The following is a 16,261-nucleotide window of genomic DNA, read 5'->3' as shown; positions in this document are numbered from 1 at the left end:
CTGTTGCCTCACAAGTGTGCACTGTGCTCCCACCCACACTCTTGAGCTTCTCAAAACTGAAGAATAGCATGACCTTTTAGGAAAAACAAGCCCAAACTTAACAGGCACTGTGTGTACCATGGCCACAGTGGTTGTTATTTACAGCAGAAAAATATGTGTGCTCAACTTTGGATGTGCATAAATGTCCCGATGCACTTTGCTTGCACACATTTACATGTTTGTGGGTTGAGGTATTCACGTGTGGCAAGATGTCCCAGAAAGGAAATTTGCTGTGATTTAATGCCTGATGAGCCACAGCTGGAGGAACACAGGAACACTAGACCACATTGCAGAACAACTTAAAAATGAGACACACAGAGGGGGCCTGTGGCTGTACAAAAAAGTGCAGAGGGTGGATGTGATTTCTTGGCCCTGCTGAAGCAAGGGAGCCTGACCTCACAGCACCTCTGTCATCCTTTGCTTACTCAGGGATATCCAACACCTCCTTGGCTGGGCATTTGAGCACAGTCATTAAGCAGCAGGGAAGCTGGTGGCAGCTAAACCACCTGTCACATGGGAGGAGGGTTTTGCTTGCTCTTTCAAATGTTAAAACCAGGTCAGAACTGTGAGACAGCAGAATCAGATGAGGTGAAATCCTCAGGGCAACAGCTAATGTAATTGGCATAGCTGGGAGCTGGTGAGGCAGAATGGGCAGCAGTCCTCCCTGACCTCAGCATGGCCCCACAGTTTACCAAGGGTTATTTCAGGGCAGAGAAACAGACAGAGATGACTCCTTAGCCTCCTTGCAACTTTCTTTCCCCCTCAGTGTTTCTAGAAACGTTCTTCCCTAAGGCTGCATATGACTGACAAGTTAATAAAGGGCATTTAAGGATACAGAGGTATCTTCCAAACTCCTTCCTGAAAAAACATACAAATCTATGCAGAGGAAGGCAACACATCAGTGTTAAATTTCCTGACCTCCAGCAGTCCTTCGCTGTAGAGCTTCTTCCTGAGCCAGGAGTGCTTAGTAGCCCTTTCTGCAATTCTTTTAATTGCTTTTGCAATAATCTAAACTTTTGGCATCCACAGCATCCTCAAGCAATAAGTTTCACAGGGTAACTGTACACAGGGTATTAAAAGGAGCTTTCTTTTGACCCTTCTGAACTTATCACATCATCATTTTCTTGATGTTCCCATATTTCCTGTCTGCTGACAGACAGTGAATAGTTGGTCTGTTTTAATTTTCTCAGCTCTGCTGCTAATTTCAAAGATTGCCACCACACCCACTGCCCCAGATATCTCTTTTTAAAGATGGTGTGTCCTATTCTAGATTAATATTTTGCTCCGTGCCTCTCTTCTTGGTACTGGTCCCACTTTTATCATACCTTTTTGACACTGGGAAGCCAGGCCTGCACATGGCACTTGACATTTCAGCATACAACGATTATATACAAATGTGTGTGTGTATTTACTCTGTGAGTGTATACAGACATATGGCAGGGATGTTTCTGGTTTTATTCTCTATTTCCTTCTTAAAATTTCATTAACAGTTTAGACAGCACTGTGAGATGCTCTTTTATTTTCATGGAATTATCCATTATCACTTCAGGAAACTCTGCCTTGAATTGTATTCATTAGCTAAACTGCTTTTTTATTTAAAACTCCTGAAGAAATACATGAGATGAGCTGGTTCTTCTATTTTTCCTCTCTACCTACAGTGTCACAGCTGTGAAGAGAGACTTCCATTGCCCACTGACCCAGTGAAGGAACCAAACAGTGAGGAACACCCTTGTTCATCTGTGTGAAAATACTCATAAATAATATAGGTGGGTTTTTTTAATAAATACAGAAATTGTGTGGCCAAGTGTCTATGTAGAATGGGGCACACTGAGCTCCATAAGGATCTGAGCATCAGACAGACCTCTAAATCCACATTAATACAGGTTATGAGCCATCTTATATGTGCAACACTCACAGGGGATTGGTAGGGCCCACCCCCTTTTCAGTAAGCGTTTGTTCTACAGAGGATGATGGAAATCTCCAGCATCAGAAAATCTGAAAAACAAGGTAAGCAAACATCTCCCCAGAGAAGTGCATGTCTAACTAATCCCCCTGATGAAAGAAGACTGGCTGACTGAACTCTCAAGGTCCTTTTCTACTCTTATCTTGAAGTGCCTCAGATTATCATCCATCTCACAGATAGATAAACAGATCGGTCCCTATTTCCCCAGAGCATATTTGTGAATAGAATCTGCAAACACCTTCTTCTCTCATCGTTCTCTTAAAATTCCCCTTTTTGAATAGCTCCTACAGTGCTGCCATACCTTTCTGGAACAATAAAACAATTCAAAACCACTCAGAAGCTGGGAGATACCTCCTAAATGTCCAACATATCCTCACCCAGGTACCTTTTTGATTTTCACAGAAGGGAGGAATGTAGTGGACACAAAATTCTTATCAGAAAATAATAAATATCTGTCTTGAGATCTTTGAAAATGACAGCAGCTTTATATTTCCAGATGACACGACCTCAAGTAACTGGATTGCCATTTGAGAAGCTGTTTTCCAAAATGGAATCTTTTAGTCCTGTTGCCTGCTGTTCCCTACAGTATTTCAAAGTGATGCTTTGAGAGATCAAAAGGTTCATCTACCCATTTCCTTATAATGGGTATTGAATCCTGCCATTTTCCTCTGGAGCATCTGCAGCAAAGTTTGTTTTCTAAATGTGTTACCCCCTGGTAGTGTCAGAATTCTAGGGATAACACCATTAACATGCTGCGTGCTCTGATGATTGTTTCCCTATTGACAAAACTGAGAGCTCACACTGTGTAATGATGACCTAAAAAGCACATAGGGATGGATTGAAATGGCAGAACTTAATTTCAGGCTTCATAAGATTTCTGAAGCAAATGCCATTTTGAAAAATGGCAACTGAATGAGTTGAGCATGGCAAGATTAGCTCCTGTAATGGTTAAGATCTCAACAGACCCCAGTTCATCACGAGTGGATGCTGATTATCTGGAGTGAATGGTATCTGTGTGCAGCATCCAGCTGGCCAGGAGCCAGAGTGGCTGCATCAGTTACAGGCCCAGGATCGAATTTTACTTGCGCCGGTCCTGGAGCATTTCAGGTGACATGGGAACGGTACCAACAGCAGTGGAAAAAGCTCTGGCGTCCTACCAAGGTGAGCAGAGCCCTGCTTGACATCCACCGGCTCCTGTCCTGCCATCTAGTGGGGTGTCTCCACATGGCACAGGCGTCCAGAAAGCCTTAAGTCTGGCACGAAAATACAGAGCTCATGGGAGGATATCTTCTTCTTTGAGTCTTCTCAATAGGGATCACTAAGTTAACTGAAGCTGTCTTCAGGGTGAAGAACTGGGCAGAGACGTTTGCTTTAGAAGCACTGGCTAACTTCGAAGTGAAGCGGTGCCTGTGGATAGAAATTGTAACCTTGGCTCACGTTGCAATAAAACCACCTCCATGGATGGAGCCCTGAGCTGCCCTGCCTGGCCCTGATCCTGCCCTTTCCCAGGGCGCCCCAGCTGTTTGTGCTCAGGCCCATCCCTCACTCCCCACCTGTGCTGTGCTGCAGCCACGCTGTGTCCAGCCCCATATCTGGCTCATCCCAGCCCTGACTTTAGACATTAGTCCCACTCTGGGACTGAGTCCTTGCTGGGGAAGACACTTCCCCTGCCTCCAGTTCCAGCTCCCCTTCCCTTATGTAGCCGGCGCAGCTACTCCATGAGAAGTCAGCTTGAGCTCTCTGCTGTGGAGGTTAAATAGGATAAATTCCATTCCCATTATTTGCAAAACAATTGAACCAGCCAGGCATGCACTGATTTTTTTTTTTTTTTTTCTTTTTTTTTTTCCTTTTTTTTTTGTGGATGACTTTATGAAACCTCCACTATGCTGTAAGAATGGATCTCTCTGCAGAGGGACATCCAGGTTTACTGCCCATGGACTAAGTAGAGGCCCAGCCAACACAAGAAATTAGATCCCTGCTCACCTTTGCTTTAGGTTTGGCATGGAAGGAGCCCTTTCTGCAGAATACCTCTAATCTGAGTCAAAGGACTGTACCACATTGCATTTCAATAGGACTAAAATAGGGACTCACTAGGATTAAAGCTCTGGGCACTGCAGAACCCGAACACTTTTCCTTCTGTGTACATGTGATTTCCATGCAGACCCATCTTGCCAAGCAGGGGAACGTTCCTCCCTCATAATGTCCCTTTTCCAAACCCTCTTGGTCATTCTGAATAGGGATTTGAGGATATCATTTTTATCCTAATTGTGTAACCACTCTAAACAGGTATAAATGACAGCACATAGCTCATGTAAGAGTCACTGAGTGATGAATAGGGTTAAAAAGGACTTAGAGGCAGCCTGTCCCTTTGCTGTGGGGCAGAATCAGCCATTATCTGTGTCAATAATAACAGATCTAACATGCTTTCTGATCTCCCACAAACAGATTTATTCTGTTATAACAGAGCTAGAACTAGATTATCCCACAAATTAGATTATTCTCAAAAACCTGCTGGGACCAAGAACTAGGTAGACAGCTTATTCTTTGCTTCTCTATTGGCTGTACTGGAAAGCATTTCCAATGGCTAATCTAAATCTTCCTTGCAGCAAGACAAACTAACTCATAATCCTTCTAGTCATTCCCTCTGCTCTTGTGAACCCTTGTTGATCACTCCATACCTTTTTTCAAAGTGTGTTGCTAAAGCTGGAGTCAGTGATCCAGGAAATACCAGCACCACCAAACAGAGCTCAGCCCCTCGTATCTGTGACAGCACAAATTTCTTACACATAACATCGCCACTTACCTACTCCAATATGGTATTGGCTTTTCTCAGAACAGGTGAAATAGAAATTAGGACTTCTTTTTCCACTGAAAGGCTGGTTAAGCATTGGAACAGGCTGCCCAGGGATGTAGTTGAGTCACCATCCCTGGATGTATTTAAAAGATAAGTAGATGTGGCACTCAGGGACATGGTGGACTTGGCAGCGCTGGATTAATGGTTGGACTCAATGAGCTCAGAGGCCTTTTACAAATTAAATGTTTCTATGGCTCTGTGATTCTGATTCAGCTTTGGATCCACCAGTATCCCAGATCTTTTCTGTAGAACTGCTGCCCAGTTCTCTGTCCTGTGTGTGTCTGATCATTTCTGCTCTGCACTCGCGAGCATAACATCAGAGCACCCATAAGGAGCTCATCCATATGAGAGCTCTGATGTCATGCTTGCAATCATCATCTCAGCATTCTCTGGCATTTGCCAGCAGCAGAAGCCTACAACAGAGCAGAGGGCCAGGACCAGGATAAGGCAGCACTTCCCCTACACACTCCTTCAATTCCTAGTAATGTGTGGCTCAGAGCTTGTTTGAATGTTATGCTTCCACTTTGTGTTCAAAAGCCCTTGGTAGGTTTTCCTTTTAGTAGATGTTTGACTGCTCATTGACCTGCTGGCCTTGTCCAAATGCCTTCTAACAATTCAGGCCACTTGTCCAATGTGTCAAGATCACTTTTTAATTCCAATCTTAATCTCCAACACACTTGTGGTCCTTCCCAACCTAATGTTACTGCCAGTTTAATGAATGCACCCACTATTCCATCATTCAGCACATCAGTGGGACACACTGGCAGCAGACCCAAGGATCAGGTACAGGTTTTCCACCACAGCCCTTTCAGTCACCTGGCTGTTTATAAAGTTAGTAAGTGTAAAACTGCAGGTGGGCAGCACTTTGCTTCATAGTCCTTAACTTGGGAATCACAGTCCTGTTTTTCCTAAAAACTCAGCAGTTGCAGTGCTGGCTGAGAGCCTCACACCCCCCAGGGCAGGGTTGGGGTGAGCTGGCCTGGTGCAAGCAGTGCCACAGGTGAAAGGGGTTTGTAGCTGCGCAGTGACCTCTGTGTCTGTTGGCAGAAGTGCAGCTCCCAACGAGAGAAGCAGAGCTCTCAGGGTCCCGGCTGCAGCCAGAGGAACTGTAAATACTGAAAATGCCAAGGTGAGAACACCTGCATTTGTTCTGAGTGCAAAAGGCGTTCTTGCTCAAGCGAAAACCTTCCTTGTACTCTAAAAAGTGATGCCTTTGTCTAGGATACCTTCATCTAGCTAGTCCAGTCTAACATGGTCTATCATTTGTGAATAGCTGATAAGCTACACTAATGATCAAAGCTCTACTCTTTCAAATACTAATCTTGGGATCTGGAATTCTGGCTTAGTACACTGCCAAAGTAAATCTAAATTATGAATTTTGGCTTGAGATCCAAAACAGTCGAAGAATTGCCAAGCACTGGAAGACTGACTATATTCATAACATAAACTCACCTGAAAGAATCAAACTGATGGTCTGGCTTTGTAAGATCAATTCCCAATTAATAAGAAGGGGTAACAAATAGTGATCAAATCTTTCTGGCCTGGAAATGCTCCAGGGAAAGAACTTGAAGGAAACCAGTTAAAAGCTACAGTTTCCATCTGTGTGTGTTGAAAGAGGAGTTACAAAGTCACAGCTCTTTGTTTCAGTCCTATATTCCAGACAGATTTGTGAAGACATGAGCTGATCACATGTATCCTCTCTCCCAAAGCCTTTGTGCTGGGAGATGCACTGGGGAAGGGGGCACTGGGCACAGACTGTCCTGCCAGCCTCTCTGCAGTGCCAGGACTTGCTTAGTCCTTTAATCTTCATTTTTCCAGTTTCTTTCTACCAGCAGATATATATGTATGTGTGCATATATATATATATATATATATATATATATACACACACACACTTAGGATCCTCTCCTCCACACCCAGCAATGATGTAAAACATCACCACTATTTTGTGAGTTCCACAGCCTTTTACAAATGTTAGAAGAACACACTAGTGCCACCCCTGATGTCATAGCCCAGTATCACCTCTCCCTCCAGCCTCATCTCTGCTTTATTTCCACTGGTTGCACCCTGCAGGAGACACAGCTGAAGGCAGGATCTCCTCCCTTTTCTTACAGCTCAATGGGAGTTGCCATAATGGGCTGAAAGTGTACTCTTTATTTAGAGAAAGAATGGTGTAGTATTTGCTGTCATCTGGCACTTTAATCCAAGATACAATTAGTTGAGCACAGCCATATCCAGATGCTAATACTTGATGAAAGTATTACTGTAGTAATTCATAACTATCTGAGGTGTGGCTTTCCATAAGAAAGGCTTCTTTTGAGACTCTGCTGACACCTGCCTAGGAAATCCTCCTCAGATACTATTAGAAGACTTATCAATAAATCCACAGGATTTCCATCAACCCTTCGGGATTTACACAACACGAAAGGTGAGGTGTACTATCAGGAAAACCTGTCACATCATTTTGGCAGCTAAAAAGGTGGGGGGAGGGACCACATTTTTAACCTATCACTCTGAAATGTGAATTCAACTCTGGCTGGATGTGAGAAGTGCTTGAAGAGGCTGCCTGGACAGAAAGCAGGTGAGGAACACTAAGGTTTACTCATATGCCACTGTTTTCTGAAAAAAGAGGGGGAAAAAAGCATTTTCAAATCTATTCCACAAAGTATCAGCACATAACATAATTCTCTTTTTATATGGGATCACAACAAAATTTCAGCACTGGTACCTCAGTGAAGCCTATGCCAATTAAAACACTGCTAACTTCAGACTGATACTGATTCAGTTAACTCCACATCAACCTGGTGCTCGCACAGGAGCCTTGACCCATTTAACAGATGCATTTTTAAATGACATCTCACATTTTACACCTTCAACTCTTAATGCAGACCTACAGGCAAGGCAAAGCAACCTGAAGGTCTATCCACCTTCACACTGTGCTAAAGGCTTTCTACCCTGACTTCAGCAAATTGAGTCAACTGATGAATTTGTAAGAGGTTTCCGGACTACTGCAGAAATATCCATTTTTCTAGAACAGTCTCTTGAATATAAAACCAAATTGAAGCACACCTACTAACTGGATGTTTTTAGCTGCATATTACACTGTGTAGAAGGAGCCAAATGTTCCCCTGTCACTCAACACACTGCTAAAGATGTAAGTTGCTCTTTTTCTACTGTGGTTTGTAAAAAGAGGGGCTATCTTTTATCAGGCCAGCTGCTACTGAGAAAAAAAAAATAGGATAAGCTTTGGGGCAGAAGCCCCTTTTCCAGGCCTGAAATAGCAGCAGTAGTCTTGAAGGTGAAAACCAGCAGAGAACAACTTATAAGTTTAATTAGATTATGTAAGCAGCTAGACCATCTGAAAAAAAAAAAAAAAAAAAAAAAAAAGGGCACTGATATCTGGAGCAAAGGAAGGAAGCGCAGGGGAGGAGATAAAAAAGGAGCTCCACTGGCACACACAAAGAAAGCAATGAGCAATTTACTGCCTAAGGAAAGTGAGGGACAGGGAATTGTGTCCTGTGCCCTGATGTCTCTGCCAAGTCCAGGATCATTAGCAGCATTAAGCATTTCAGGTCCCATGATGTTTTTTGAAAGTATTTTATCAATGTCTCTTAAGAATCAGAGTTCAAGTGAGGTCTAGATTTGTTTCAGCTTTGACAGGCTGCTGCAGAAAAGTATGTCCAAAGGGGGAAAAAGAGGTCTAGGCATTACTGTCCTTCCGTCTTTCATCTCGACCTTGACGACTGGGCTAATCTCACTTATCCTTAGAAAAATAAGAAAAATATACCTGCCCCAGTCCCCCTTTCACAAATGCATGAGCAGTGTCTCTGAACATACCCAACTCGATTTCCCTGAGGGGTTGATAACAGGAAGAGTCCAACAGCTTCTGATTATTTCCCTGTTTTGAAAACATCACTTATTTGGAAGAGGTGCAGTGCCCAGTAGAGCAAATGCATGTCCATGTACACTCAGTAGGGTGAATGACTCTCTGTGTCCCTGTGTCACAGCCCTTGCAAGGTCTGAACCCCTCAGCAGCGTGTGGGGACCACGGTGAGGAGGCAGCAGCTGGAAGCAGCCAGGACAGCCCACAAACACACACACAAACCTGTCAGGCTGCCCACAGAGGGGACACCCTGGCTATGGTGGGACATGGGCATTAGTGCTTCCCCAGGGTGCTTGGGAAAAGCTAGGAGCACTTCTCCTTGGAAAGTCAGTGTGTGGATTTACAAGGCTGCCTGTGTTAAATGGGAGGCTGGTTTGGAAAATGTGGGTGCAAAGATGCTTCCTAATACAACACAAGGAAAAGAGAGCGGATATACATAATTGCCTCCCTGAAAAAAAATTGAGGAAAAAGAAAGGTCACATAGATGCACCCAAAACTCGTACCATCTTGCACCAACTGGCAAAAAGAAAGTACAAATGTGATCATCCCAGCTCAGCAACTCTGAGTAATGAGGAGAGGGCCAGTGATCACACATATCACACATCCCAGACACTGGTTAAGAAATTAGGCAAAAAGAAAAGTGATACTGAGAGTTTAGAAGATTAGAAGATTGGAAGAAAGGGGAAAATTGGTGTTGAAGTCCATGAAATGGAACCAGAGGCAATGAGGGAGAGGCCTCAGCCCGGCTCTGGCAGGAGGCAGGACTGGTTTCTCTCCAGAGGGCCCTGCCAGCCCTGGCCCCAGAAGGACGAGCCCTGCTCCCAGTTCTGCTCAATCTAAACTTGATCTGAGCCCAATCTGAGCCAGGAGGGCCTGGGGGGCACCCGGCACAGCATGGCCAGCCGGGCAAGGAGGGGATTGTCCCGCTCTGCTCTGGGTCTGGGCTGGGGTGGCCTCACCTCCAGAGCTGGGGCTGGTTTGGGTGCCACAATGTAAGGAAGACTTGGGTCACTAGAGCGGCAAAGGAGGGCCGTGACGGCGGTGAAGGGCCTTGAGGGGAAGCCCTGTGAGGTCACTCGGTGCGTTCATGCTGGAGGAGGCTGAGGGGAGGCCCCGGTGCGGTGCCGGCCCCTGGGGCGGGGCGCTGTCGCTGTCGCTGCCGCTGCCGGTGGCCGCTGTGGCGGTTCCGGGCGCGGCCGCGCGGGGGCGCCGCCGGCGGGGAGGGGCGGGGCGGCGCGCAGTGCGCGTGCGCGGTGACGCGCGGGGCCGTGCCCGCTATATGAGCCCCGGCAGGCGCTGACTCGGCCCTTTCCGCCCCGCTCCCGCCCCGCGCCCGGGTCGCTGCGCTGAGACCCCGCGCCCCCGCCGCCCCCCGCCGCCGCCATGATCATCTACCGGGACTGCATCAGCCGTAAGGCCGCGGGGAGGGGAGGGGCGGCGCGGCCGGGAGGGGCGGCCGGGCCGGCGCTGGGAGCGGGGGGGGGACGCGCGGGCCGGGCCCGGGCGCTGGGCCCGGCGGTGCCGCCGCGCATGTGCGGGGCCGGGCCGGGCCGGGCGGGGGGGCCGGGGGCGGGAGCCAGGGGAGGAAGGTGGTGGGCGCCGGGAGGCGGAGGATGACGCCCCTCGGGGTGTGTGTCTGTTTGTCTGTCCCCCGCAGAGGATGAGATGTTCTCGGACATCTATAAGATCCGGGAGGTGGCGGACGGCCTGTGCCTGGAAGTGGAGGGGAAGGTGAGTGCCCGCCCGCCCCGAAGGAGGGAGGGAGGGAGGAAGCGTTGCCGCGGTGACTCACGGCCGGTGGGGAAGGGGGGTGGCGGCCCTGCGGAGGGCGAGGAGGGAGGGAGAGAAGGGAAGACCCACCTTAGCCCAGTGCCGTGGGTGGTGCCTGTGCCAGGCTGGAGTGTAATGGAGTTTGGGTTAGGCACCGTGGGGGAGTCGTGCTTGGGAGTCATAGAATCGTAGAATGCTTTGAGTTGGAATGGACATTAAAGATCATCTAGTTCCAACCTCCCTGCCATGGGCAGGGACATCTTCCATAAGACCAGGTTGCTCAAAGCCCCATCTACCCTGGCCTTGAACACTGCCAGGGATGAAGGATCCACAGGTTTTCTGGGCAACTTCTGCCAGTGCCTCCCACTTACAGAATTTCTTCCTAATATCTAATCTAAATCTACTGTCTTTCAATTTGAACCCATTCCCCCTTCTCCTGTCACTGGGAAATTAGTGCTCGAGCTGCAGCCAGGTTCCTTGCACTGAACTGTGTCTCTGGAGTTGTGCCCTGCTGTCAGGTCATAGGTGTGTAAGAGCAGTAGTGTTAAGGTTTTTTGCAGAACCGTTAAGTTTTTTGATGTCTCTAAATCTAGATGGTCACCAGGACAGAGGGTCAAATTGATGACTCTCTAATTGGTGGCAATGCCTCTGCTGAAGGTCCTGAGGGAGATGGAACAGAAGCCACGGTCATAACTGGTGTTGACATAGTAATTAACCACCACCTTCAGGAGACCAGCTTCACAAAAGAATCCTACAAGAAGTACATCAAGGATTACATGAAAGCGTAAGTGTTGGTGGGCTTTTCCTGTCCGTTGGGTTGCAGTGGTTTTATGTGCTTGAGATTATAAAAACAGCATTGGATTTATTCCTAGTTGGTGCTAGTTCTGGTACAGGTGTGAAACTGGCTGTGAACTTGAGTCATGTCTTAATGCTTGGCAGAACTGGAGCCCTAAAGAATGAGTGCTGGACTATCTGTGTTTGTCTTGGCTGAGCTAGAGGACCTGATCATGTGCTTTGGGTCTTACGTGTAATGTTGCTGTTTTCTTTTGTATTTTCCATGCCAAACCTTCATATGGAAGGGACTGAGGTGGTAAAGAAAAGTTTCTGAAGTTTTTCAGGCGTGACAATATAAACAGCTAAAAAGCTGTGTGAATGGGGTTTTTTTTGCTAGCTCACAGTGTAATTTCTGCTGGTTGGTGTTCAGTGGGGTTAGTACTGAAAATGAAGCTTTGTGACGTGGGTGGGTGATATTCTTGCTGCTGTGAAAAGGGCTTGCTGATTTTTGCCTGTCACTAGCCTGGTCGTAAAAATGACCATGGTAGGAGTGGCAGGTAGTGTTCTGTGGTTTCTCTTGTAAAATTAAGTTAAGATTTGAGGGCTTTGAGAGGGAGTGAGGGGGAAGGCAGCAAAATCCAAGACAGGTAGCTACTCTCTCTGCTATGACATCCTGCCAGTCAGTGCAGTTATTAAGCTAGAATGTGTTTTCAGAGCATTCTTTCTTTCTCCTTCCAGAATCAAAGCCAGACTAGAGGAGCACAAGCCAGAGAGAGTAAAGCCTTTCATGACTGGGGCTGCAGAACAAATCAAACACATCCTTGCCAACTTCAAAAACTACCAGGTAAGTTATCTCCTTACAGTAGTATTGGTAAGTTGTGATTGGTTCATCTGCTGAACAGCTTTTGAGAATTTTGAGGGCTGCTGTTGTGAGGATGCTAAACTGCCCTTCTCTGGGAGTATTAGAGCCCTGAGAGTCAGGGAGGAGAAACAGCCAAAGACAGTTAGCTGTTAGGGGATCTTATTTCAGCTGGCAATGCTTGTAGTTAGTTAGCTACATTTGTTGTTATGGAATTCAGGGACTGTGCAGTTAGACTTGGGAGGTGGATCACTTTGCTCTTGCTGTCTCTTACTCTGTTTTTAGCAGTCTGGTGAAATTATTGAATCAGAGAATACTTCGAGTTGAAAAGCACCATCGAGTTCCAATCCCCTGCCATGTGCAGGGACACTTTCCACTAGACCCAGGTGCTCAGAGCCCCATCCAGCCTGGCCTTGAACACTTCCAGGGATGGAGTATCCATAGCTTCTCTGGTCAGTCTGTGCCACTGCCTCAGTGCCTCACTACCACCAATGTAAATAATTTCTTCCTAATATATAATTTAAATCTTATCCTCTTTTGAGTTTCAAAGCCAGTTTCTGTTGTCCTATTGTAACATGCCCCTGTCAAAAGTCCCTCTCCAGAGTTTTTGTAGCCCTCTTTAGATACTAGAAGGTGCTGTAAGGTCTCCCTGGCACCTCTAGGGGTGAACAGCCCCCAACTCTCTCAGTCTATCCTCAAAGGAGAGGTGCTCCAGGCCTCTGACCATCCTAGTGGCCCACCTGGGCTTGGTCCAGCAGGTCCACAGCTGGGATCCCAGCTCCAGAGCTGGATGCAGCACTCCAGGTGAGGTGTCAGCAGAGGAACAGAATCACCTCCCTTGACCTGCTGGTCACTCCTCTTTTGGTACATTTGGATTTCTGGGCTGCGAGTTCACAGTGCTGAGTTGCATGGAGTTATTGGTCATTCAACACCCCAAGTCTTTTTCCTGTCACTCCATTCTCAAGCCCAGCCTGTATTTGTGCTTGGGGTTGCACTGACCCAGGTGTAGGGCATTGTACTTGGCCTATTGAACTTCACAAGGTTCCCATGGACCCACCTCTCCACCTGTTAAGGTCCCTCTGGATAACATCCCTTTCTTGTGGGATGTCAGCCATGGTTGGCACTAAGATGAGCAAGCTGCAGAGAAGGAAAATCCCTGTGGCTGGTCATGGAGACTTTTACACTGAGCTTGGTGATGATCCATTACTCGTGTATAAAAATGCATTTTCTCCTAGCATTAGCCAATTAAATGTCTTAGTGCCACATTCCTCTGAAGTTCTTTGTAGGGGAGAACATGAATCCAGATGGGATGGTGGCTCTCCTGGATTTCCGTGAGGATGGTGTGACCCCATATATGATTTTCTTTAAGGACGGCTTAGAAATCGAGAAATGTGTAAGTACTGAAGTGGGTGAATGTGCCCAGCGACGTGGTGAGCTCCTTCATCTCTCTCTTGTTCTCCTGTATCCTTGTTAAAGTTGCTGCCAGTAGTAGTAGCTGCCAGTTAGAAAACTTTAAATTTTGTATAAGTGCAGCCTGATTGGTGCTTTCATATTATTCAAAGTGCCTGAAACTTTGAGTACTATTCAGTTGTACTGAAAGGGGATGTACTGTCACTGCGGTGATTTATGGTGATTTAATGGCTAAGGAATGCAGAAGGGATGGCCCTGGTGAGATCTGTGTCATCGGGAATGGGGTTAAGCCATTGGGTAAAGAGCAGGTCCTCTGAAATGGAGCACTTCTACTTTGGATCCCTTTTCTGGGGATTAATTGTGAAGTACCTTGAATGGTCATGTTCCATCTTTCACTTAATCTGATGCCCTTATACATGAACTGTCAGTTTAAATATTGCCCTAAATTTGGGAACACAGTAATACTTAACCAGGTACTTAACCTTATTCTGTTTGGAATCTCCAACTACCTGAGCTCAGGACAGCTCCTGTGCTCTTCTTTAACTGCTCTGTATTGGAATGTGGTTGCCACATGACAGTATTTGGATCCCAGCACTTGTGGGTTTTTGGCTTTCTTCGAGACCTGTGGAATTCACTGCAGTATAGGATCACCAGTTGCTTTGCCCAGTCATTGTGGACTTGTAAAGTCTGTATATAGACAGCTAAATTTATCTGTAAAGCCTCTCACAGGCTTTCTGGTATGCAAGTCATGTAAAGATGAGCCAGACACTGGTGTGGAGAGTGTCCCAATTAAAGGAATACTGGAATTGGCCAGACAGACACAACACCTCCCACAGCCTGGTGGAGGGGGAGTGTCTGTCCTGGCCCTGGAACAGGTGATCACCTGGAAGGGACCTCCTGGGAGTAAAAGTTTCTGTATATCTCCTCTACAGGGGCGCACCTTTTGGGTGTGTTGTTTGGATAACTCCATCCTACTTCAAGATGGAGTAAAAGAACAGTAGCAGGGTGTTCCCATGTGCAGTAAAACCTGCTTCAGCTTCTTGGTGCAGCTGTTTTTAGAGGCAGTGGATACATTGTAAGCTCTGGGACTTGTTTAGGATGTGCTCTGACTTGAGAGGAATCTGAACTTTGGTGGGTGAAGCAGGAAGGGTGTGAATGAGTGTTCCACCTGGCTTGCTCAGCAGCTGGTGGGTGCCAGTTGCTCTGTACAATTGTAAAAATGATCAGCATCCTCTGATAGACCATGGGCATTTTTCCTGTTGCTCCCTGGTTTGCACTAAGATGCAAAAATAACTTCCTTGCGCTTTCTGCCTGCCTGACAGTGGCAGCCCAGATTGAATTAGGGAATACAAAAACAATTTACAGAAACTTGCTGTTACTGTCATGATCTTAAACTAACATTTGCTACTCTTGTTTCAGTAACAAATCAAACAGTATGGTTTTGGATCACTTGTCTTCATAGCTGGCTGCTGTTTTTTCTTCATCGGCACAACACCAGGAATCAGCAATGTCTAACAACTGGACTGATGTCATCTTGAGCTTTATTCACTTATTTTGACCCTGATTTGGAGTGGAGGCATTGTTTTAAAAAAACGAAAAAAACATCTATCATGTAGGTTGTCTAAATAAAACTCATTTAAACCCATTCTAGGTGATGTCTTTTGGTCTGGTGTGTCTCAAGGTGACTCGAAGGAGAGGTTGCACCATGGATTGGGTGCTGTCAGTAGCACGGCTGGTGCAGGTGCAATACAACTGGATGGTTTCCAGACAGATTTCACAGTTTGCCTGTGGCACTGGAGTGCAAAAGTAGGTTGAGGTCAATAAGGCAAAGTCCAAGAAATGTCATAATGGAATGGACCACTTTCATCTTATATGATTGTGCAGAGACTTATCTCTTCCAGAGTTAAGAAATAAATAATAAAAACATCCCAGAACGGAATATATGCTACTCAAGCCGAGTGCTGGCTGAGCTGCTTTGTCAGACAAGAGTACTTGAGCCTCTCCTGGGCTGTGGTATGTCTCCAAGATCAAAGCAGGAGGCTGAATGGGAATACTGGGGAGAGAAGGTGAAATTGTTGTTTTCCAACACAGCCTGCCTGTTGTACTTTGTATTTGACAGCTATTGGGGAGTATAGGAACTAGAATCCATCCAAGTTGCAGGATTTGGGGTTTTTCTGTACTTGGTCTTTTGGAGAGAGATGTTGGAATGGCCTGGCCAGCCCTAGACTTCCTCCAAACCAGGAGGCTTGCCTGAGTTTTTGTAACTTAAGTTGCTGCTGTGTTTCTTGTTAGGGAATGCATCTGTTTGACAGACCTGGAGCAAACACTGTTGCTTCTCAGGTTCTCTTGAGATGCAACAGTAACAAGTTCCTTGCGCTTTCTGCCTGTCCTGACCCAGTGGCAGTTTGGATTGAATAAAGGAACACAAATTCCTTCTGAGCCCCACTTAAGAGCATGGGGGTGTCTGTTGCCTGCTGACCGTGTTCCTGACCAGAGATGTTGCCTTGGACTGCTAATCATTAACTTTTTTCGTGCTGCAGTGATGGCAGAGGCATAGGAGGTTGAGGTGCCAAAAGGGGAGGAGGGCATGGTCACTTGCCAACTGTTTCTCTCCTTCAAAATTTTTGCATCTTTGCTGTCTCCTGTCAGGTCTTGGCCCCTGGTGCTGGAGGGTGGAGGTGGAGGGGAGGTTCTGCAGGGGTGAGATAG

At 46.5% G+C, this 16,261-nt stretch overlaps 1 protein-coding gene across 1 annotated transcript; it reads left to right on the top strand.

The window, feature by feature from the left end:
• Positions 1-10,003: 10,003 nt before the first annotated feature.
• Positions 10,004-15,202, top strand: TPT1 (tumor protein, translationally-controlled 1). The gene is made up of 6 exons (XM_083855457.1): positions 10,004-10,150; positions 10,397-10,470; positions 11,103-11,293; positions 12,022-12,127; positions 13,419-13,535; positions 14,972-15,202. Exons 1-6 carry the CDS (start codon positions 10,123-10,125, stop codon positions 14,972-14,974), a joined length of 519 nt encoding a protein of 172 aa, XP_083711583.1. The 5' UTR covers positions 10,004-10,122; the 3' UTR covers positions 14,975-15,202.
• The last annotated feature ends 1,059 nt before the right edge of the window (positions 15,203-16,261 follow it).

This window comes from Zosterops lateralis, assembly GCF_965231275.1.
Source record: "Zosterops lateralis genome assembly, chromosome: 2".
Taxonomy (NCBI): Eukaryota; Metazoa; Chordata; class Aves; order Passeriformes; family Zosteropidae; genus Zosterops; species Zosterops lateralis.
The sequence above is the reverse complement of the archived record's forward strand: the minus strand, read 5'-3'. Positions and strand labels throughout refer to the sequence as shown.

What these genes read in the sequence shown, in the direction of transcription:
- TPT1 (XM_083855457.1), top strand. Translation starts at nt 10,123, where the DNA reads ATGATCATCTACCGGGACTGCATCAGCC. An exon ending in GCCTGGAAGTGGAGGGGAAG is followed by an intron (nt 10,471 to 11,102) that starts GTGAGTGCCCGC and finishes CTCTAAATCTAG; the next exon opens with ATGGTCACCAGGACAGAGGG. An exon ending in CCAACTTCAAAAACTACCAG is followed by an intron (nt 12,128 to 13,418) that starts GTAAGTTATCTC and finishes ATTCCTCTGAAG; the next exon opens with TTCTTTGTAGGGGAGAACAT.